General features: G+C 47.0%; 1 protein-coding gene across 5 annotated transcripts in view; it reads right to left on the bottom strand.

Moving 5' to 3' along the window:
- The window catches only part of ATAD1 (ATPase family AAA domain containing 1), a 48,215-nt gene that overhangs the window by 12,043 nt on the left and 12,272 nt on the right, over window positions 1-23,900 (bottom strand). For 4 of the 5 annotated variants that reach the window (XM_069101790.1, XM_069101792.1, XM_069101791.1 and 1 more), the window contains 5 exons: window positions 22,173-22,271; window positions 15,463-15,583; window positions 7,782-7,982; window positions 4,298-4,404; window positions 551-640 (listed from right to left, as the gene is read on the bottom strand). In XM_069101790.1, coding sequence (XP_068957891.1) covers window positions 551-640; window positions 4,298-4,404; window positions 7,782-7,982; window positions 15,463-15,583; window positions 22,173-22,271 — 618 coding nt within the window. The remainder of the gene's footprint in view (window positions 1-550; window positions 641-4,297; window positions 4,405-7,781; window positions 7,983-15,462; window positions 15,584-22,172; window positions 22,272-23,900) is intronic. The other variant, XM_069101793.1, reaches the window with a different exon arrangement.

Here is a 23,900-nt window from a genome sequence, read left to right as displayed (position 1 = left end):
GGGCCTGACCAGGGGCCGAGAAGTCACTCAGCTACTTTCTGTCATGGACCTCCTAACCAACAGTGAGCTGATACACTCAACTGTCTTGGTTAGAGAAAACAGGGCGGCCAAAGAGGATGAGGGAATGAGGAGGAACGTGCCATGTTCCAACCAGCATCGTGGGCAGGGCTGCCTACCGGAGGCTGAACACCTGGCAAGTGTCATCTCTGTACCTGCCCAGCTGTAGGCAGTGAGATCTAAGAGGGGAGACGTTTAAGCTGCAGAATCACAGCCTCTTCTCATGATGGCTAAACACCTTGGCCATCAGCCAAAGGCTGGAGGAACAAGCCCTGGGGCCTAAAGGACGTGGAGCCTTCTTGATGCACCACAAGCCCAGGGATGCTGAAGAACAGAGGAGAGTACGGGTGGGGCACTCTCGCCCCAGCCTCTCACTGCCTGGATGCTCCCAAGGCCTGCCCCAGGGTAGCTCAGTGGGCTGGGGAGCCAACCAAGTATGGTTGCCAGGCCGTGAGCAGGCTCTGGGCCCCCCACATCACTGCCAGCAACTTACTGGTTGGTTGATATGAAATCTCGTAGGCATTCTTCTCATAATAGCTGAGTCAAGATCCTGAGGACGGTTGGTTGCTCCCATCACTATGACCTAAATATGCAAAAGGGAAAAAGTACTGAATATACCAAGAATGTCTCTTCTACGTCATCATTAGATTGAAAATACACGGCAACAGCAAATCGAGGGTTTAGGGAATCTCCGTGCAGGCTGACACCCGTTTAAAGAAGTATGAAGTCCAAGTGCTAAGACACAGATGAGTGCTTGGCCCATGTAGTATTCCTGTTCTAAGCTGGCAGTGACTCAGGAATGTCATAGGAGGGTGGAGGTGCCCAAGAAACACTGGGCAACTGGGCAGCCCCAAGTGCAGCAGCGCGACAGGAGAGCATTCTCCCTTACTCCTGAGAACGAAGGGACCCCGCAGGGTTTGACCCAAGCCCTCCCGCCATCACCACTGTAGCTGTGGGCAGATGCTCATCCTCCCAAGGCCACACCGGCTCTGAGACAATCTTTGAGCCTGCATCACAGCCTGTTGGGGGCTCACACAGGAGCTGGTCCTTAGGCCCTCGCTCCCTCATTTTAAAAACAAGAGCAGGAAAAATAAAGAAAGACTAAAGTAACCCTGTGCAAGCTTCTGAGAGCCCCAGGATCATTTCAGAACCAACTCTATGGGAATTCCACAAAAACCATCTCTGTCATCTCCAGAGATGGCCTCTGGGAGGGACTGGGGCATTCCAGGGTCTGAGCCCCTTGGCTCCTGAGTCCAGTGCCCAGCTCACTCCCTGCCAGGAGCTAAGCAAGGCTGCCACCTGGAGGGAGAAGAGGAACTCAGAGTCTACGCGAAGCCAAGGCCCTACAAGGGCACCTCATTTTTCACACTCGTAACATCACAATAAGGACAGTTATTCTTTTGCCCCTTTATTTTAAAAGAAAATAAAACCAACAAATAAAAGCGATTCATTAACGCAGAGGGTTCAACCAGCTGACTGTCCCATTATCGAAGGGAAGGTTTCAGGGGAACCTCATTGGCAGCATCTGCTTTTTAGAGGCCTCCACAAAGGTGCTCAGTCTCTGCTATCATCTGACCCAATGCAATAAACTCAAGTTATGTTGAAAAGAAAAACAAAGAGGGCAAAATTACCTCTTTACTAAGGAGATGAAAGTCTACTTAGAAAACCTCCAAGAATCAACAAATGAATCAAGAAATAAAAGCTTTAGTCAAACAGCAGGAATGCAAAATAACCCTAAATCATCAGTATTTCTTTTTTTTTTTTTCTTTTTGGAGGTTGGAAGGCAGGGCAATTGGGGTTAAGTGACTTGCCCAATGTCACATAGCTAATTTTTGTGTTAAGTGTCTGAGGCTGGATTTGAACTCAGGTCCTCCTGACTCCGGGGCCAGTGCTCTATTCAACCTGGCCACCCCATCAGTATTTCTTTACTAAAAAAAATTTCAAATCAAGAGACAGAAAGATAAAATCCATTTAAAATAACAAAATCCATTAAATTTCTGGGAACTAAGGTACCAAGAAACAAAGAACTTTCATAAATACTGCCAGGAAATAATTTTCACAGAAATAAAGGAAATAACTGAAGATCTTCACTATTCATGGTTGGGCCACGCCAATACAATACAAATGAGACTTTCCAAATTAATCTTCAGAGCCAAGCACATTACCAACAGTGGCTTCGTAGAAACGAATAAAACAAGACACGTATGGAAGAACAAAAGGGTTGAGAATATCAAGGGAAATAATGAAAAAAAAGAGTAGTCTTGAAGCAGGCTTGGTAGTCCCTGATCTAAAGCACAAATGCAAAGCATCACTGCCCAAACTACCTGGTAGTAAATGAATAAAAAAAGAGAAGAGTGGACAAATGGAATAAGGCCAAGAAGATAACACACAGAAGTCTGAGCAGCCTACTGACATAAACTCAAGAATTCAAACCACTAGGGAAAACTTCCTATTCATAAACAAAAGCTGGGAAAAGGGGAAAGCAGGTGAACAGCAAACATCTGAACTGTCACGTCACAGCAAGCAAAGACACCGACCCCAAACACTAGGGGCCATCTCAATGTGCTGTCTCCCTACAAACAAGAGAGGGAAACGGACCGGTTTAGCATGTGAGCATTAGGCAGGAAGGACTGGATCCCATCGATCCTGACATTCTCAGATAAACAAAAGCAGAAGAAACTTTAGCTGACACGGCTCATGCACAGGTCCTCTCTGAAGAGGCAAAGGCAAGAAGAGGAGCCAGAGCTGGGGCTGAACCCGTAAGCGCTGGCAGAAAGACCATCAGGTCAAGAAGCATCTCTTGTCGGGGCGCTAGGTTTTGCAGTGAATAGAGTACTGGCCCTGGAGTCAGGAGGACCTGTGTTCGGATCTGGCCTCAGTCACTTAACACACACACAAAAAAACCTAGCTGTATGACCTTGGACAAGTCACTCAACCCCAATTGCCCTCCAAAAAAAAAAAAGCAAAAAAAGAAGCATCTCTGTCACACCTACCAGGTGCCAGGTGCAGTGCCAAGCATGGGGAGCTCCTGGAGCCCGCAGTCTGATGGGGAGACAACATGCAAACTCTGGATAAGCAAGTTGTGGGCAGGATGACCAACAGAGTGCAGACCCTGGCAGTAAAGGGGCTCAGGTAAGGCTTCTTACAGAAGAGAAGAGCACTTCATGTCCCAACAACTCTCTAAGATGCTCAAGTCAATTAATGTATACAGAGTGACATCAGGCAAAAGTGGGCTCACAGAGGCATGGAAAACATCTTAGGAGTTGGGAATGGGAGAGCAAAGGCTGGGAGGATCACAGGGAGGCCCAAAGCACAAAGGACTGACCAAATGCCAGTGACGGCTGACGACCAGAAAGGGCCCTGAAGGCCTCATCAAGGAACTCTGTGCATGAAAAGGAGGGAGGCAGCTCGTGGGGCCACGAGGACAGCTCCACAGAGCCAGGGCCCCACGGGCCTGCAAAGGGTGAGAAGGGCCAGGCTCATCCTGCAGGAGAGAGCCAAAGGAGGACAGGGACAAAAGCTGGAGAAGCGGAGAGGGTGTGGGTGTGCCCACCTGAGATTAGAAACCCCTCCAAAGAGCACAAGATTGGTTCAGTTAGGAAGACTTTTCAGAACCAATAACCAGTAACTTCAGATGCCTTTAATATGAAACTATCTCTTGGCTGTGCTGTATTTCCCACCCAAACGACTGAATTATATTTAAGGATTCTCTTCCCTGTGCATTTGTCTATTTACACTGCCTACAGAATGCAATGGAAGAGAACAGGAGGATGTACTTTCCTAAAAATAAAACAAACAAAAAAACCCCCAAACCAGTCCCCTTTTATATTTTCGGGAGTGGGGGAAGCAGGGAGAGAAAGAAAGAAGTACTGGGGGGAGGTGAGAAGGGAGATGGTGAGCCAAAAGTACAGAGGAATTTTGGAAGGAAACAGAGCAGGTGGAAAAAAATCGGCAAGATGAAAGAGTAGCAGCAGAAGGAAGTGAAAGAAATAAAAACAGGTAAGAAGGCCGACCCTTGAAGGGCCTGGTGCAAATGGTCATTTCATTCCTTTTTAAGCCATGGTTTTGAGGACCCCTGGAAGACAGTTCTACCTGCTACTAAATACCTGAAACAAGTGCAGTCCATTCACATTTTGTGAAATACAGTCACTCCAAGGAATCAAACACAACTGCCTTTAAACACAGGTTCTAAGAAACATGCAGTGCAAATGCTTCCTGACGGCCTCAGCTCCGCACTTACCTGACAGCTGTAGTCTGTGTCCAGCCCATCCCAGAGGCTCATGAACTGAGCTTTCATCATGGCGGTAGCTTCATGATCTGAACTCGATCGGTTTCGGAGGAAAGAGTCTAGAAGGAATAGAACAAGTTCATCTCAGAAATGCAGAACTCATTCTTTACTTGTTATGAAATCTGACTCAAAGCTAGAGTGTCATGGGAAAGCTTATGGGAAGGAGGAGACACGAGCTCCCACTCTGCCCTGGACACTCAGCGTGTGTCTCTGAGGTCAATCATTCTACCTCAAGAACCTCAGTCATCCTCACCTGTAAAATGGAATGAATGACCTTGCTACTGCAAGGAAGGCCCTTTGTAAATGGCTAGATGATGCAAAAACCCATTTTAAAAATCATTCAATAAATAATCATTGGAAAATTAAAGGGAAAAAGTCACCCAATTATGCTTTTTTAAATTACTTTAGTATTCTGCAATGATTTGTTAAATATGGGGAAAGTTATGCCTAAAAATGGCCAGGGAGCTCATTTACATCTCCTTCCCACCCACTGACAAAGGCTAAGACCTCTCAGAATAGACCAGTCTGGTCTAGAGAAAGGGCTTTTAGCCTTTTGTGTGCCCCAGACCTCTCTGGCAGTCTGGGGAAGCCCATGAACACCTCAGAATCTGTCAATACATAAAACAGAGGATTACAAAGCAAACCAATTCTATTGAAACAGTTGGTGAAAATATGAACAGATCCCAAAGGGCTAGGGGGCTAAGGGGAAGACTCCGGGGGGGTGACCGTATCCTTGGCCCTATTTTCCCGAGGATTGTTCCCTGCCTGTTTCCCACTCAGATCAGGACTTAGTGTCTCTCTTTTGCTACCCACATTTACTGATATTTGGTAATAAATGGAAATTGCTTCATGTTGTACTCCTGGACCTTCAAATATAATGCATCAAGCTTCACTTTAGGAATCTGAGGTGCAAAGAAGGTAGAGAGAGGGTGACAGGTGAGACATAACCAAATGCCCATAATGCAACAGTGAGCAACGGAGTGCACCATCACATCCCAGTCCTCTTGATGAGTGCTAAAGATGTTCATTATTGAAAATACAGTAACATGGAAAATGACAACTGCTGGAGGGGATGTGAAAAACAGGCACATTGATGCCTTGTTGGTGGAATTGTGAACTGGCCCGACCATCCTGGAAAACAAGCGGGAATGACACCTAATGAACACCAGTAAGAGGTGAGCGTCCTAAAGAGATCAAAGAAAAAGACCCATCTCACCAGAACCATTTATAGCAGCTCTTTTGGTGGCGGCAAAGCCTGGAAGTCGAGGGGGTGGCCATCAACTAGGAAATGGCTGAGCAAGCTGCGGCAGATGACTGCGACAGAACGCTGCTGTGCCAAAAGAAAAGGCATGTAGGATGGTTTCAGAAAGACTTGGGGAGCTTTATATGAACGGATGCAAAGTGAAGAAAAATGCTCTCCACTTCCAGAGAGAACTGATCAACTCTGAGCGCAGCCTGAAGCATACTTAACTAATTTTATTTTTCTTGCTTTCTTTTTTATTGTTTTTTTGGGGGGGCAACAAGGCTAGTATGCAAATGTTTTGCATGATTTCATGTGTATAACTGATATCATATTATTTGCCTTCTCAATGGGTGAGGGGTTAGAAAGAGAATTTAGAACTCAACAATTTTTTTAAATGTTAATAATAAATTTTTTTAAACAATGAAGATAATTATTTCAGAGAAAACTGGGAACACTTATATGAAATGATGCTGAAGACAGTGAACAGAACCAAGAAATCAAATCATAAAATAATACTGTAAAGACAAACAACTTTGAAAGACTTAAGAACTCTAATCTATGCAATGATCAAACAATGCAAGAGAATTCATGAAGAAACACGCCCCTTACCTCCAAACAGAGAGGTAATGGACTCAGGGTATACCGAGACACACTAACTGTGGAAATAGAGGATGCCAAATTTGTTTGACTTGACTATTCATATTTATTACAATAGTTTACATTTTTCTCTATTTTTCACTGGGGAGGGGGAAATGAGAGGGAGAGAAGGTGGGTCAATGTTCTTTGAAAGCAAAATTAAATTTATAAAAAGTCAGCTCCTGGATGGAGGAAAAAAAGAAAAAGGAGTCCCTTCCCATGAGCTTCTAAACTGTACATGCAAATAAATCCTAACTGTAACAAGATAAAACAAATTTTAAATTTCCATGAAAGTAATTTCAAGAAATTCTATAATAGAAATATAATAGTTTGAGTGAAATGCTAACAACTCCCTTCCCCTCACACAATGGTGGTGTGGGGGCCCCCACTGTGGAAGCCCCTTCCACCTGTGCCAGCCCCTTCCACCTGTGCCAGCTTCAAGCTGCCCAGGTCCCAGACATGAAGGCACTGACTTACTCCCATGATCATCAAGTCTAGAAAATGTGAAAATGCAACTTAACCTTGGGCCTTCTGGTCTTTAAGGTTAACCTGGTTCCTGCTATGCGAAGTGACTACAATCACATGCCTAAAATCTATTAGTTTTTCTAAGCACTGCTGTTCTGAGCAGTGATGTCCTTTTCCAACCTCCCTGCTAAGTGTTACAGAATTTAGCTCCATACTTTGAGTGGACAGTCATGATCAGGTGGCAGTGGGGCTTGGAATTCCATGTAAGAATCAGTAAGGATGCCAGCATCTTTTAGATTCCTGGGATCATACTGAACAGACTGGCTTTTAAATCAGAAGTTTAATTTTTATCAACGGAGTGATTTGGCTTCCCCATGGGCAACAATGCACAGGCTCGAAAGAGCCCAGAGAGCTGTGAGAAACTCAACTACCCCAAAGTGACAACTGTAGGCATGAAGGGAGATCCAGAAGAGGCAAAAGCAACTGCTCTCAGAATATCTGGTGCCCCTGAGGGCAGGGTGGGGTAGTCCTAGAGCCCTCAAGTCACTGCTGTACTGGGCATCAAACCAGCCCTCAGTCACAACTCTGAGTCCAGACCAAGTTCCATTCCATCCAATCCACTCTGGTCAAGGCAGGGAATGAAACAATTGGGAAAAAATTATTTTAAAAGGAGGCCATTTTCACAGTAACCATAGTTATGGTGTTTAAAGAGGCAACTTCCGTTACCTGGTAAATTCTCTGACCCAGAACACTTTTGTTCCCTGATGAGAAGGGAAATGAGGTGTCATGATTTGCTTTCTAAGAATGGAAAACAGAAGTAAGAAAATCATAATGAAAAAACCTCTGTCCTCATGTTAATGTAGATTAAAAAAAATTTTTTCCAAGCTATACCTACAAAACTTTTCTGGATGCTAAAAATATTAACATTTAAAAGACAGAACATAACATCTTAAAATCCTATTGACAGCAGGCAGACATTTCACAGTCTTGGACACCTATTTTATTCTGGAGTCCCTCTGCATTCTCTGGCAAACACAAATGTCCAATCTGTTTATGGCTGCTTTTTTGGTACCACAGAGAAGGTCGCTGTACCTATTTCATCGATAAAGATGATAGAAGGCTGCAGCTTGATAGCGAGGGAGAACACGGCAGCAGCCAACTTCTGAGACTCTCCATACCACTTATCTGTCAGGGTGGAAGGCTGAAGGTTAATGAATCGGCACCCTGCTTCCTTGGCAGTAGCCTTGGCAATCAATGTCTTACCACAGCCTGGAGGCCCATAGAGAAGAACTCCTGAAAAAGGAACAGAGAATTAAGGTCAGTTTGTCCTGCACTGGGGCTTCCTCCATGGGGCGTGCAGCAGTTACTGCCAGCCACCCAATGTCCAGATGACAAACAACAGGCCAAGTGGGCTTTACTCCCTTTCATCATGGCATATGACACGTTACTATACATTTCCACTGCTAGAAATTAGGGCAAAACACCAATGTAAAGTTTTCAAGTAGATTTAAATGGTGTGTTTGCCTATGTTTAAGCAAACACACATAATGTCTCTGTGTGTGCCCATTCATAAACTTCTATCCAAGGAGACGTAGTGATTGTCCTGAACCCTCTGGATTAAGCGGGTCATTCTGTACAGCTGACGCTGGTGTCCCATCAGTAGGCTAGATGACAACTCACATCATCCCATGTCACTGAAATCAACACCACTCTCACAGGTATTCTGGTGACCTCAGAGAGAGAAATCAGGACCGTGACCAACAGAGCCTCTGCCTGTGCTCCAAGAGGCTTCTCTGAGTGCTGCAGCGAACAGGGTCTTTTCCAATATAGACCCTGACCTCTTCTCTACAAAAGCAATCTTTACTCGGAACTTCCAAGGGCATATCCTACTCTGTCCCATCAGGAGTGGGCAAAAGCGACTTCTGAATATGATGTAAGTTATTTTAAGTCTTAAGTCCCTTTGTGGATTTCCTTATTCCAATTATTGTAAAATACTGCAACATGCCAAAGGAGCTGTGACCTTCCTCCACGGGATGAACCCTCCAATAATGCAGATTTCAACCCATCCATGTCTACTTATTCTGTAGACCTTCTCCATGTCATCCCCTGGGCTCACTGGAGATGCCAACATGCTGGGGGCCTTTCTCAATTCCTCCTGATTTCCTAAGGGCACCACGAGTGCATGCAGGCAGGCTGACCAGGAGAGGTTCCCTGATGGCATGCTTCATGACACATTTCTTCCTCACCACTGGAATACTGGTGTAAAAAAGATGGTCCCTTTTCTTGGGGGTCAATAACAGAGCGGTCCTCTTTCCTCCTCACTGTCCATTTACAGTGTCTGTCCAAGGGATACACAGTGACGTTTGAGCACCAATGCTCACGGTCTCCCCAATAAGCACTCTTCATCCATCTGCTATCTTGACTGATTATCTCTCTGAGGAGACTCTGCTTCCTAAGTAAAGAGGCTGAATGAAATCAGCACCCTATCACCCAAAGAAGCACGTGAGAGACCCTGCCCTCTAGGGACTCTCTCTTATACGTGGCTTCCATGACAGTCTCATCGGTCACAGACTTGAGCTGGAAGGTGGATCAAAGGCTTAGTCCCAGCCCCTCATCTTCAGAGGAGTCGGTGACAGAGACGTCTTGAGCCAGGCCTTCTCTAGCACCCCAGGTCCTGCTGTCCTATAACCAGTCTGATATCAATGCTTGTCCTTGTCCTCCATGGCACCTTTCAAGGAATACCGCTGATGGACATTCAGGGAATACCGACACAGGCATGGCAGATACTTTGCGTGATTAAGGAAGGGCTTCAAGATGGAATTTCTTCTTTTATTTTAGTTTTTTGGGGTTTTTTTGGAGGGCAGTTGGGGTTAAGTGACTTGCCCAAGGTCACACGGCTAGTTTTTGTGTGTGCATGTTAAGTGTCTAAGGCCATATTTGAACCCAGGTCCTCCTGACTCCAGGGCCAGTGCTCTATTCACTGCGACACCTAGCCGCCCCTCAAGATGGAATTTCACTCTAACTTACCAAATGCCTTTATCAAGTCCACCAACAAAGTGCATCCTAGGATCCCTGTTTTCTCAAGCGTTCCTCACTTATGTGGTAAAGAGGATGTGGGGAGGCGGAGCCAAGATGGCGGAGTAGAAGCACGACCTCCCCGCAGCTCCTGCTTGCACCCTCCCCAATCTATGTAAAAAGGGGACTCTAAACAAACTTTGGAGCTGCAGAACCCACAAAATGACACAGAGAAGCTAACCTCCCGCTGAGGACAGCCCGGCAGGCCAGCAGGAAGCAGCCAGCACAGCGCTCTGGGAGCCGAACCCAGCCCCAAGCCAAGGCTTTAGCCCCAGGGCAGGCCTGACCAGCTGCTGGCCAGAGGGACTCCAGATCAGCAGCAGCTGTGGCCGTTTCCAGATTTATCAACACATAGACACAAAGGACAAAGTGAGAGGTCTGTACAATCTGGACTTTGGGACCCAGTAAGTGGGAGTGTGTGGCTTTTACCCCTGGGGCGAGAAGCCACTGAGAAGCCTGCACAGCCAGCCAGTGCCATGTGGCAGCTTCAGCTCTTGGCCTGCAGAGTATAGGGGGACCAAGCACCAGTCTGAGGGGTAATCTGCTTGGATCTGGATTGCAGTCTAGGGTGGAGGTTCTGGGGTGTGTGTCCAGCTTGCCAGAGGGTGTGAGACCTCAGAGAGGGCACCCATCTAATACCTCCAGCAGCTGAGAAAACCCCAGTGTTTGGGACGAAAGCTCCCCTGTCTGGTGGCAGAGTCCTACTGTGGCAAAAAAGCCCAAAAGTCAAGTAATTGAGTGGCAAAATGAGCAGAAAAAGGAAACAAAGCAGACAGAAGATTACAACAATACACTCCTATGTTGGGGACAAAAAGGAGCAAAGCATGGAACAGGAGGAAAACAGTGAAGTCAGAACTCCTGCCCAAAAGCTTCAAAGGAAAATACAAGCTGGTTACAGGCCATAGAGGACCTTAAGAAGCAGATAAGAGAAGTGGAGGAAAAATTGGGAAGAGAAATGAGAACAATGCAAGAAAATTATGAAATGAGAGTCAACAGCCTGAATGAGGAAAATAATACCTTAAAAAACAGACTGACTCAAATGGCAAAGGAGGCTCAAAAAGGCAATGAGGAGAAGAATGCCTTAAAAAGTTGAATTTGCCAGATGGAAAAAGAATCTCAAAAACTCAATGAGGAAAATCATTGGTTCAGAATTAGACTGGAGCAAATGGAAGCTAATGACTTTATGAGAAATCAAGATGCTGTTAAACATATCTAAACAAATGAAAGAATAGAAGGCAATGTGAAATATCTCATGGAAAAAATCACTGACCTGGAAAATAGATCCAGAAGAAATAATTTAAAAATTATTGGATTACCTGAAAGCCATGTTCAAAGTAAGAACCTAGAAATCATCCTCCAGGAAGTTCTCAAAGAAAACTGCCCTGATGTTTTAGTACCAGAGGGCAAAATAGAGGTTGAAAGAATCCACCGATCACCTCCTGAAAAAGATCCCAAAAAGAAAACTCCTAGGAATATTATAGCCAGGTTCCGGAATTCCCAGATTAAGGAGAGAATATTACAAGCAGCCAGGAAGAAACAATTTGAATATTGTGGAAACACAATCAGGATAACCCAGGATCTGGCAGCTTCTACACTGAGGGATCGAAGGACTTGGAATATGATATTCCAGAGGTCAAAGGAGCTGGGATTAAAACCAAGAGTCACCTACCCAGCAAAACTGAATATCATGTTTCAGGGGAAAGTATGGTCATTCAGTGGAATAGAGGACTTTCAAGCATTCTTGCTGAAAAAAACCAGAGTTGAATAGAAAATTTGACATTCAGATACAAGAAGCAAGAGAAGCATAAGAAGGTAAACAGGGAAAAGAAATCATAAGGAACTTATCAAAGTTGAACTATTAACATTCCTACATGGAAAAACAATAATTGTAACTGATGAAACTTTTCTCAGTAGTTGAAGGGATTAGAAATATATATATTTGTTTATATATGAGGGTATATGGGCATATGAATACATATGTGAATGTGTGTATATATGTTTACAGGTATACATAGATAGAGGGCACGGGACCAATTTAACAGGAAGGGATGATACTTAAAAGGTGAAATTAAGAGGTGAGAGAGGAATATAATGAGAGGAGATGGCGAGAGATAGATTGGGGTAAACTATCTCATAAAGAAGAGGCAAGGGAAAATGGTTACAATGGAGGGGAAGAATAGGAAGGCAAAAGGGAATGGGTCAACCTTATTCCCATTGAATTGGGCTTGAGGAGGGAGTGAAATACACACTAAATAGTGGATCTCACCCTCCAGGAGAATAGGGGGGGAAGGGGATGAGAGGGGGGATGAGGGAAGGGAGGGTAGGCTTGGGGGGAGGGAAGTTGGACGCACCCACTTTTGAAAATAGATGGGATCAAAGTAGAGAATAGAACAAGTGGGAGGTGGGATAGGAGGGAGGGAAATATAGTCAGTCTTTTACAATATATCAACTATGTTATTGTTTTGCATTAGCCACACACGTACAACCTATAATGAACTGCTCATCTTCCCAGTAAGGGTGGGTGACAAGGGAGGAAGGGAATGAATCTGGAATTGAAAGTTTTAAAATCAAATATTCAAATATATGTATATATATATATGTGTGTGTGTGTATATATTTTTATATATATATACTATTATTAATACCATCTTTCATGTAATTGGGAAATAAGATATGCAGGCACTGAGGCATAGAGATCCACTGGAAAAGTCTAAAGGGTTATGGGAGAAGATGGGAGCGAGCAGACAGGAGGAGGGAGATCCTGTGGGACCACTGGTTTGGGGCGGTGGGTAGGGGAAAAATGGGGAGAAAATGTGTAACTCAAAATCTGGCGGAAACAAATGATGTAAATCAGAAGTTAATAAAGCATGAAAGCTAAAAAAAAAAAAAAGAGGATGTGCTCTGCTTCAAGGACGCGCACAGTGCTAGCGCGCCTTGCTCTCAGACTGTACACAGCTGTAAGCGGCAGTGCATGAGCAGGCCGCTGCCAGCGCTCTCTTGGGCTTTTCCCCAAATGAACATTTCTTTGTTGATGTCCTTTATCTCACTTGTGCTACCCTTCTCATCTGCAGTGGGTCACAGCTTGCTCATGCCTACCATGCCCTCTGGAGCGCTCCAGTCTTCAGCATTTCCCTCTCCCAAACACACCCCCTTCAACCTGGCACTCCTCTCTACAGACTTCTTACACCTCGTCCCCCACCTTCCCCGCTACATACTCGGATCCAGTGACACCATGACCCTTCCCATTTTCTCCATTTGTCCCCCAGGCCTGGAATGCTCTCCCCCTCTACACTAACTTCAGACCTCCCTGGTTTCCTTTAAGTCCTACTAAAATCCTACCTTGTACAGAAAGCCTTTCCAGAGGCCCCTTAATGCTAATGCCTTCCCCTGTGGATTATCTCCAATTTACCCTGTGTAATCTGTATGTTATCCCCCTTCCCACCTCTGATTAGAAGCTCCTCGAGGTCAGGAACAACCTTTTACCTTTCTTAGTACAGGGACTGGCACCCAGCAGACATTTAATGTTTCTTGACTCAGAAGCTGCTTTCTCATCAGTTTTTTTTTTCCCCCAAGACCATTCATTTTTCACTTTTTCAAAGAAATGCACCAAGGCCTGATCTTAGTGTCCATATGTGGTAGTGACTTACCTTTCATGTCTGATGCCAAAAAGCTCCCTGTCAATTGTGTTAGAAATGAAGTTTTCATCTGTAAATGGTCAGCTACAATGTTTTTTGTTTACTAGATCTGACAAGATCTCAACATATCTTTAACTGATTTTAACTAGTAAGATCATATTTTAAGATTCAATCTGACTTCTAAAATGGAATTCTGGCTAAATAATATGGTGAGTGAGGAGAAGTGCATGACCAGAAGTCCCCAGACCGAGACGTGAATCCTGTCTTAGACAGTCTGAGACACAAGAGTTGTCTGTCCTGCCGGAAGGCGTGGCAGTGCCAATGCCTGCTGGTGCCAACACCTTCAAGCACGATATCAACAGTGTGCTTAAGGGCTGCCGTTGTTCTCACGGCTGACAAATTCATACTGTATAATTGTACCTGATTGCCCCGCTCCATGAATGGCTTAGTAAGTATCTGCAATGCAGTCTTTCTGTACTAAGGCGATTCATTCATAAAGCCTCTTTCTAGAGCAGACCCAGGACAGCAAAGGCACATTTCCAGAAAGTGTGAGGTTTCCTTTGTTTCCAGAGGATCAACAGCATCACAATGTCTTGACTTGTGTGTGAACTGGATTTAAGTGAGGCAGATTTGCACAAAGCAGGACGTGGTGGACGATCTTGGCGTTTCTAATGTCTGACCCAGCTCTAAGGGCTCCACAGCGCCTGCTTCTGTCATCTTCATGGCTGTTGGAACAAATCGTTCTCATCTGCCCATTCCTCTGGGAAAGTTTTCACATGCTTGGGGCAGACGTCTCCCCAACTCGCGGGTGGATCTGAGGGCCATTGGTTACCCTCCATCTGGTCTGGCCCATCTGCAAAGATGGTTTTACTGGGGTGTGGCTGCTTCTCATGCTACAGCTTCTTGGAGCCCCAGGTGAGAGTGGGGCACGGGGGTGCTAGGGCACAGAACAACTGAGTGCCTGATGTGCTAACAACAAAGAAAGTCTGTTTTCCAGACTGAGTCTTCCTGGCAAGCACAGGGAACCAAACCCAGCATTTCTCCACCCATGGCGCCAATGTGGCCCCAGGGGAACATCTCTTCCTAAGGGCCTTGTCTGCAATCCTAAAGCCAAGGTCAGATGGCCTGCTCCTGGCTAAGGATGGCTCTTTGGTCACTTTTCCTTTTCTGCCCTCTGTAAGAGAACCCTGACAAGCTCAAAAAAGACTAAGCACAGAGCTGTCCACAGGGTCACTGACAGAAGGCCAATGACGTGTTTTAAAGATGGAGGTGCCGCCCCCACTGTGGGAGAGCTGGCCAAATAAGCACGACCACTACATTATATGTGCTTTTAAAAATAAGCTCACAGATGGCCAGCTTCATGTGCACCCCTCTTTCTTTTCTGTTCTATTTTATATATGGAAATACTTTTTTTTAAGTACAAAATTAAAAATTAAAAATGCACATTCACCTGGGAGAAATAAATCAACAAATTGTCTCAACTCCTGAGTTATGAAGCTTAAAGCAACTTCCTGATGAAAAGAGGGACGAGTTTCCCTCCAAGGTTTAAGCTCATGTCTATGGATTTAATGCAAAATCAGAGACAAGATTCTGGGTCATCAGAGCGCTGTCTATTGGCATGTTAATTAACTTGGTCCCAGATCAGAAGGATGTTCCTTCCCTATTCCTTAGTCTCAAAATCAGCCTACCTTCCCTATCTAGTTTCTAGGTCACTCGCAGTTTGCCATGCCTGTGTAAAGAATGGTTATAATCTAAAAAGTAGGTCAAAACCCACAGAATTAAAAATCCGGAATGGTAAAAATAATTGTAAAGTATGGCTATCCCAAATATTAAGTATTTTGAAATAATTTGGCTTGGATATCGGCAATTTCTACCACCACTGTCTTTTAAATTTTAATCTGCTAGAAATATGCAAACTGGACTGATGATCTGCCTAATTAACTATTCAGGGGGAAAAAGTATTTATTTAAATACGTGGGGTAAGAAATACAATGAAACATACTTTTCACCTTTGGAAATCTGATTACCAGATTACCTGCCAATCCCCGGAAGCCCCGCCCTACCTTTAGGAGGCTGGAGAAGCCTCGAATTCTCAAACAGATGCTTCTTCTTGATGGGCAGGATGACGGTATCTTTGAGGTCTGTGATGACATCGTCCAGACCTGCTATATCACTCCAGGTAACCTGAGGCAAGAAACAGCAGAGATCCACAGGGTCAGGCCAAGGGAGAGAGCACAGGCACTGACTCAATCAGACAACAAAGGCAGAGTGACTAGGAGAACGATTTTCCTAAGCATCATGTTAACACAGACCTAGGCAAAAAAAAACCCCAGAATCATGAGGAATCTCCACTCCAGAGCACTGATTTGGAGCTGGAAGAGACTTCTGAGGTCATCGATCTGATCCCCTTCATTTTACAGATGGAGAAACTGAGGCCGAGGATTCAATGACTCGCCTGAGAGCATATGTGGAGTGAAAGAGGCAGGACATGAAGCCTCAGGCTGCTGATGCAATCCAGTTTTATAGCAGCTCATTTAACCATTAGTTTGACAATTAAATGAGGCAATGAGCAGCACAATCAGATGGAATCCCAAGCAAGCCAGGCCAGTCAAAGGAGGAGACAACCAACCGCTAGGATGCGGGTGGCGGCCTCCGAGCTCAGAAGGATTTCTTGTAATCATGGCTATGCCAATCAAACAAAGGGAAATGTTATCAAAAACTCCTGCTCTAAGTTCTGGACCAGGAGGTGAAAGCCTCAAGTCCACATGTCGGGAATATTTTCTTTTCTACAACAAACATATTGCTATTTCTTGCTGGGACACAAGAACTGTCTGACACCCAGACAATGACCACCCCGATGAACTCCATCCTTGGACACAGAAAAGGGCTGGAGGAGGGACTGCTGAGCACCGTCTGGAAGATCCACAGGATGAGACCACGGCAAAATCCTGGAGTGCATTGTTTGAAGAGGGTTAGTGCATCCAGCGGAGGAGGCCCAGCCACTGATTCTGTGCAGAGCCTTCCCAACGGACACCACTGCGTTCCTCTGACTGAGGAGGGCAAATCAGGGGAGATCTAAAAATGGACTTTCACCAAGCAAATCTTATGGAAAAGACGGAAAGACACGGGCTGGACGGTTTCAGACATGAGTGAGGGGCCAACCTCAATCCATCAGGTGGGAAGAGGTCTCTACTGTAATACTCCAGAGACCTGTTCTTGGACACGTGATCAAATATGAAGTTGATACAAAGCTGTGTGGGCACATGGAGTCAGGGGCACTGGGTCAAATGTGATCAAATGAAATTTTTATAGGAAAAAACCTCATTGTAGGAGTGTAAGTTCAATGATCCAGAGCCAGATGGGACCTCAGAGACTAACCCAGGCCTCTCATCTGACAGATGAGGAACCCAGAGGTCAGAGGGGGAGTAGCTTTCCCAAAGTCACAAAAATTCTAGGTATCTGTGGCAGGATTTGAACCCAGGCCCTTTACTAGATCACATAGCCTCTCATTACATCTTACACTTTAAATAAACAGGTGAGAAACTGCACACCTTTCACCTCCTGCTGCATAAGAGGGGCCAAACACTCATCTCCAACTTTGACATCTCCGAACTAACATCCAGCCTTAAGAGGAAGGGGAAGGGAAAGGGGGCGTGGGAGCCTTCCATCTGACCATGCTTGTGAGGGTCCCCTGCCCAATCTCCAGCCTCCTCTGGAAAGAGGAGTGGTGCCTTCCCTCATTGATTAACAGACTCCCACTTGATTATACCCTACACCTATCCCAGTGATGCTGAACTTCATTCAGTTACCTTTCAGGACCCCTTCCCCTTCCCCAGACTCCTTATTCCCTCCCACTGCAGTGTCCCAAATGAATGCTATCATGTGCCCTCTGGAATGCCTGTTCCAGAGAACGCTCTTCCAGAACAAGCTTCTCTGCATTCCCCATCTTTGCCTCTCCCACTCCCTCTGTCCTCTGGTGTACAAAGTCCTCTATAGCCCAGCCTGCCTCTCCAGGCTTCTTAGTCCCCTCTCCCAGACACTCTCTGTTGCCGTGACTCAGCCTCGTGTCTGCTCCCTCCCTCAGCTCCCCATGTTCTCTGCTGTCCCCTCCATGCCCAGAATCTTCTCCCTCCTCAAGGCCACTTTCTCCAGGAAGCCTTTCCTAACCCTTCAAGGGCAGCACTTTTCTTCTGCCCTTTATCTCCCATTTATCATGTATGAGCCTGTTTGTACATATTGTTGTCTCCTCCCTTAGACTGGACTGTCTTTGGACTTCTTCTGTGTCCTCAGCACTTGGCACAGGGCCTGGCCCATAGTAGGTGCTTAACGAATGTTTATGGATTGAAGAGTACAAGACAGTGATGTCATTAGACAGCAGGTGGCCTGAGGGCTTTATGAACCCACACAAAATACGGCAGGGATCCGCAGCTGCCCTGAAGGGAGGACTCCAGGACAGGAGGACTCGGGAGTGGCTGGTACAGTCCCCTGGGCTCTGCCCTCACCCAGTGACCTATGAACCACCAGGCTCAGTGTGGGGGGGGGGGGGCACCGACAAGCTGGAAGGTGACTCGGAGAGGAAATGCTTCCAGCTCCTGCTGCAGGAGGATCTAGGGAAGGGACCGGGGACACTGAAGGAACACGGTGGTGCACATGAGCTGTTCCAAGGGCTGTGCCACAGGAGGGGGAACGACCCCGTCTGTTTGGGCCTGAAGGAAGAAGGAGGAAAGCAGGAAAACCACAAAGCTGCTAACTCAAGCAGGGCCCAAGGAAGCCCTCCCTCCTAATCAGCAGCAAGGCGGAGAGGCTGGATCACCACTGGTCAGATGTGTCCTTGAGGGGGCTCTGCTTGTGCAGGGGGTGCTGGCCTCGAGGCCCTTGTCACAGAAATGAAGGGCCCAAGGTCTGCGAAGGACACCTGGGCATGCACCACGGTCCCCAGAGAGTCCTGATCATGGGGGCATGGTCAGGGTTTGTGATCCTGCTGGTCCCAACCATCGTCTACCTCAAGCCACGCCTTGGAGAGGTACCTGAGGCTCAGTTCACAAAGTCAGGAAGGGCAGAGGCAGCACAATCTGCAGCTGGCCTTGCATGGCTCCCAGTCCAGCCCTCTGGACACTCATCAAACAGAACCACAAACAACAGAACTATGGTTGGTGCAAAGCAAGTTGTGCCCCCAAACTTCTCTGCTTTCGGTATCTGGGGTGCTATCCCTGGGGTGAAGCTCTCTGAAGAGGTGGAGGCCGATGACCCCCCTTCCTCGACGCTGGCACGTGGCTGCCCTCTCCCGTCCACAGTCCTACTGGCTTTTGGGAACTCTTGGCTCTCATTCTTCAGGGATGGTGATGTTCTGTGACTTGTAGCAATCCGCACAGCATCACCAGAAGAATAATGGTGTTTAAAGATGGGCTTCTGTCTTAGGGAGAAACTTGGGATCTTAATTAAAAGCAATGCAGTTTGCTGGAGGCAAGCCAAGTAGTTATTTTCCTCCTGTTCAGTTCTGGGCCGAGCTCATCGTTCATCCAGAGATGGTACAAGATGGATGTACTAATGGATCAGCAATATGAAAGATCCGTCCAAATGTATGGCACGGGTGAGACAAAGGCATTCTTCCTCCACTTGATTTGTCCTGTGTGGATAGTCAGACCAAACTCTTCTGATTATAAATTTTATTTTGTAAATAATTCAATCTATATAAACTCCGAAATTTGTAGAGTGCTTTACATATATGAGCTTATTTTGATCCCAATCACAGAATTCATTGTCTCTATTTTACAGATGAGAAAACTTAGTTCCTGAGAAGTGAAACCAGTAAGTATCTGAGGCAGACTTTAAACTCTGGACTTGGTGCCTCCAAGCCCAACACCCTCCAATGCACCAAGTGCCCCTCAAATGTCTCTGGGCTGTTCCAGTGCCCGATGTCATCAATACAACATTACCCACAAGCATGAGCTTCTGGGGGGCCTCGCCACTGCCAGGGAACCGCTCTGCCAGGCGGCCTCTGCACAGCAGGCCCTCCACAACGCTGACATTAGTGGTCCAGACCTCTGAACCAAAGCCCCCGTCTCTGTCTGACAGATGCCCAGGAGACACACTGTTGCAGAAGTGTTGAAGGTGGGACTGTGCTGCAATGAGTCAAAGGCTCAGTTCCTCTCGCAGCAGCACCCACAGTCTTCATCCCATCATGATGGTGTCAAGGCTCTCCTGTCTGTTCCCCTCCTCTCAAGTTTTCAAGGACATCATTGACGTGGACGGAGGATTTGCAAAGATTACATATGTAGCTCAAGGAAAGGAGGCACATGGGTCAAGACAGGTTTTCTTGAATGATGGTTTTGAAGTCATTAGGATATGTATTTTAAAAAATCTACTTGGTGTCCTTCCCTTTCAGAGATTGTGAGAACTGAGCCCTCAATGACCAAAGAATTGTGTCACCTCCAACCTAGACCACCTGCGGGCACTGGGTCAGTCTCCTGACCATTCTAAGCCTCAGTTTCCTCATCTATAAAATGGAGCTGATCAGAGCACTTGGTTATTACAGGGCTCAAGCACTTTTTACAAACCTTAAGGCGCTATGTAAATGCTTTATTTTAGGGTTACTAGTCTAGTACAGCTATTCTCACCTGTACTGTCTTTGGTGCACAACACTACTGCACAGGGTGATACCAGGGTCCAAATGTGGTGACGCCAGCCACTGACAGAGAAAGGGGCTTCTCGCAGGAATCTCTCCAGATCTTCTCCATTCACACGTCTCTTCCTTGTCTTGCTCCCAGGCTCATCCCTACAGGACCATGAGGCCACTCCGCGACTCCTCAGCGCTTTTGGGAGCCCAATACCCCCTCCCCCAGTTTTACAAACAGGTTTGGAGCCTGTCCCTTTGCTGCCTTCTTTCTCTGGAAGAACGAACTAGCACTTGCCGGTTGAGGTGGTTTCTGGGCTCCTTGGGCCTCCTTATCATGGGCACTGCTTGAGAGTGGGTAAAATGCCCAAAGAAAAGGTGCCAGCCCATGCTGGTGCTGCCATGGCTGGAACGGTGCTCCTAGCGCCCTCTCATCTAGTCTTTTACTTTGGTCTCTGCAGTCACAAGTCGGCGGTTTAGCTTCACGCGGTCAGCTGGTTCAGGATTGGATGAAACCACCTGAGCACCAGGTCACGTCCAAGCAGTGAAAGAGAACCCGGTGTTTTCTCTGCTCTCCAGGCTTCTTGGAGGACGTGTGGAGGACGTCTGAGGCACCCTCCCCAGTCGTGCTGTCCACCTCCTCTCCCATACCCGCTAGGCACCGAAGTGACCAGATCTGGCTGCTTGTCTCCATGACAGCCACTGGCTCCCAAGCTACCATTCTCAGAGCAGTGGCCTGCAAGTGCACATCCCAGACACTGCTCCACATGACGGCCAGGGGCCCCCAATAAGCCTCTCACTGCCTCCTTCCTCTCCTCCATTTGCCTCTCCACAGAAAGCTGGAGAGCCACCTTTCCGCCGACCAGGAAAGTTCTCGATTCCTCATTTTGTCTACAGTGAGTTTAAAGTGGTGCAATCCAGGGTGTTCTGGGGTGGCTCGGGGCCTCCAGGATGAGACCCTCTTGCTGATCGCCAGACAAGGCTCTCACATCTGGGTAATGACTGTCATCCAGGTCTACAGACAGTCAAAAACCTTTGTGACCCCTGGCATCCTCTGGCCCACGTCCACCAGCGACTGCCACAGTCCCTACAGGGGCGGAAGGGAAGAACCCACAACTGCATTCTCTTTCTTTTGCTGGGGATGAGCCAATCCTTACTCACAAAGCTTATTCCTGGAAGGCAGGTGCCATCTGTGGCTGGGAACCCACTGGCCAACATGGCCAACTCGGGATACGGCCCACACCTCTGTATGAGAAGGCTGCAAAGTCTGGCCCCAGGCAGGCTATAGCAACTCCTGATGCCATCCCATGAGGTGCAGAGGCTACACCCTGCACCAAGGATCAGGACCCCAAGCATTAAGCGAGTCTTTATAGAATTAAATACCCTAAAAAAAGCACCCCTTCTTACGAGAAAAGCCTCCTGGACCTACATTTAACTTGTTCTAAATGAACAAACTTAGGGTGTTTCAGAATTTTTTTTTTTTGGGGGGGGTATTGCTCAATATAGCTATACAGGGTGCAGAGTAGGGGAGGTTTGTGGCAGTATCTAAAGGACACTTTGATGGGGGAATTCACAACTGATACCCCCTATATTTACAGCCAAATCTGTCTAAACTATTTACCCAACTCTGTGCAACTTCAAAGGATTTTAACATTCCTATCGTGTGGCTAAAATTCTATGTGGGGAGGCAAGTGCACGGACACAGAGACAGTGAAATGGAGGAGAAGGCACCTGAGACCGAGGCCACAGCCTGATCCCGGTTTGCTTTGGGGCCCAGGCTCTGTCAGAGGACCGTTCTCTCGTCTCTCTGGATCAGAGATCTGGGCCAGTCAAAGGGGGACTCAAAAAAAGAGTTCTTACGATCGTATCAAAGTAAGGTCACACGCAGGTTTGGTTGGCTGCAAACTCTGCAGGCGTCTGTTCTGTTAGACAGGTGGAGATGAGAGTCTTACATTGATGAAGCTACCATTTAAAAGAAGTTACCACTAGAACACATTCCAACTCAAACGACAGGAGTCATTTCTCCTACTATAAAAAGGAAAGAGTTCCCTAGGTTCCTAGTGTTCGTTACGCCTTAGACACTCCCTTACAAATTGCTTTTGAAATCCCTTACTATCCCCAACTCAAGGGAGATTCTAGAAGGAAATGAGAGGCTCTTACATGCATGTTAAGAGGGTCCACGAGATGTGCCGCGATGCTCATTTCGTACTCCGAAAGCTTTACATTTTTGACACCAATCTGCTTCATTAGTTTTTCAGCCTGGAAAAAAAAAAAGTATAGACACAGACATTAAGCGATTTCCTTCCATCTTTTCTTCTAAATACGTCTGAAATGTGGGTTGTGGGTGGGACACCTAGAAAGACATGAAGAGGTGCCCTGCTTCCCCAGGCCCTTTCGCTCACTCTCCCCTGGTGAGCCCCCACGGCAAGAGAAAGGTTACTACAAACGTAGCTGTTTCAATCTGGCTTTCCTCAGCCTTTTGCCACCCCCAGGCCCAGGAAATCTAAAGCAGATCCAAGGATGAAAAGAGAGAGTACAGGTAGAAGTGAGGTAAGCAGGAGCAAATCTATGAGCACACATCTTTGTCGTAAGGACGACTGGATGGGTCCCTTCCCTGGGCCACCCCATAGGCTAGACCAGCCCCTCATTCATCAAGTACTTAAGCATTTTTCTGGGTGTCAAGCACCATGCTGACAAAATGAAATGGTGAGTCTCAGGACGCTTATTAGACTCTAGTGGGGAAACACTGTCTAGAGGACTAAAAGGCCTGCCTGGGAGGCGAGAGCACCTGCACTGAGTCCACAGCCTCCTGCTCCTTCCCCACACTGTCTGTGTCTGAGCACGGGCTATACGTGGCTGACGATGCTGCTACGTCTCCCGCTTTCTTCCACTTAACTCCCCTACCCAGGCCTGCAAACCATGCGGGAACAAAAGGGTTTAAAGCCTAAGGACACACAGCCTGACAGACGGCACTTGTGGAAAGGACTGGACTAATCCTGCCTCTCACCAGAAACAAACTCCTCCAGGGTCCATTGCCCCTCAGCTGCCCACGCGCCTTCCCCCCAAGCACAGGCCTGTTCCTGTCATCCCTGCCCCTGTGTCCTCATCTGTCCCTCCCCTCCATGCAGGCTTTGGCACAGCCATGCGGGCCTGCTCTCTGTTCCCCACCTCCTGTCTTTGTGCCGCCCTTGATGTCTGACTGAGCTCTAAGTGCCCTGTAGCGCCCGCTTCAGGTGCCTCTGTGACAGCTAAGATAAACTGTGCTGATCTGCCCATTCTGCTGGGGAAAGTCTTCACATGCTTGGACCCCCTACCTCACCCATGGGCCCAAGGCGTGAAGGAAGCACGTGGACACAGAGACAGTGAAGTGGAGGAGACGGCCACCCATGGCCTGACTCCCATTGTTTCGGGCACAGGCTCTGTCAGAGGACCACACAAATATAAAACCCTCTGCTTGGCAGCTCCATTTCCCCTGGCCTCCTCAGTGTTCTTCATGCAGGCCATGCCCCACTGTCCCGCTCCCTGCTTTGTCTCTGTCCCAGCTTCTGCAAGAAGCCTTTAGGGAGCACCTCCTGCTCTGGGCCTGTCTGCACACAGCTGTGTGTGTGCCATCTCTCTTATTAAAGTGGAAGCTCCTGGAGGGCAGTGGCTGCTCTGTTCTCTCTGTGTGCCCCAGCACTTGGCACAATGCCTTGCTCACAGCAGTGGCTGAAGACTGACTTGAGGTCCTGGGCTTTCAGCTGATTTGCTTTATACTTAAATTAAGGGCCTATGAACACTTAAAAGGCCACTTTGGTTGTGTTCTGGATGCCCATTCTTCAGTCTTTAGAAAGCAGGGCCTTATCTCTTTTCCTCTGACTCAAGCCACATTTCACTGCAGAGAGGCCT

Source organism: Petaurus breviceps, unplaced genomic scaffold (assembly GCF_028583685.1).
Source record: "Petaurus breviceps papuanus isolate PSGF00001 unplaced genomic scaffold, PetGlider_PUasm1.0 490, whole genome shotgun sequence".
Taxonomy (NCBI): Eukaryota; Metazoa; Chordata; class Mammalia; order Diprotodontia; family Petauridae; genus Petaurus; species Petaurus breviceps.
Note: the sequence above shows the minus strand (reverse complement) of the source record. Positions and strands in the feature narration are given on the sequence as shown.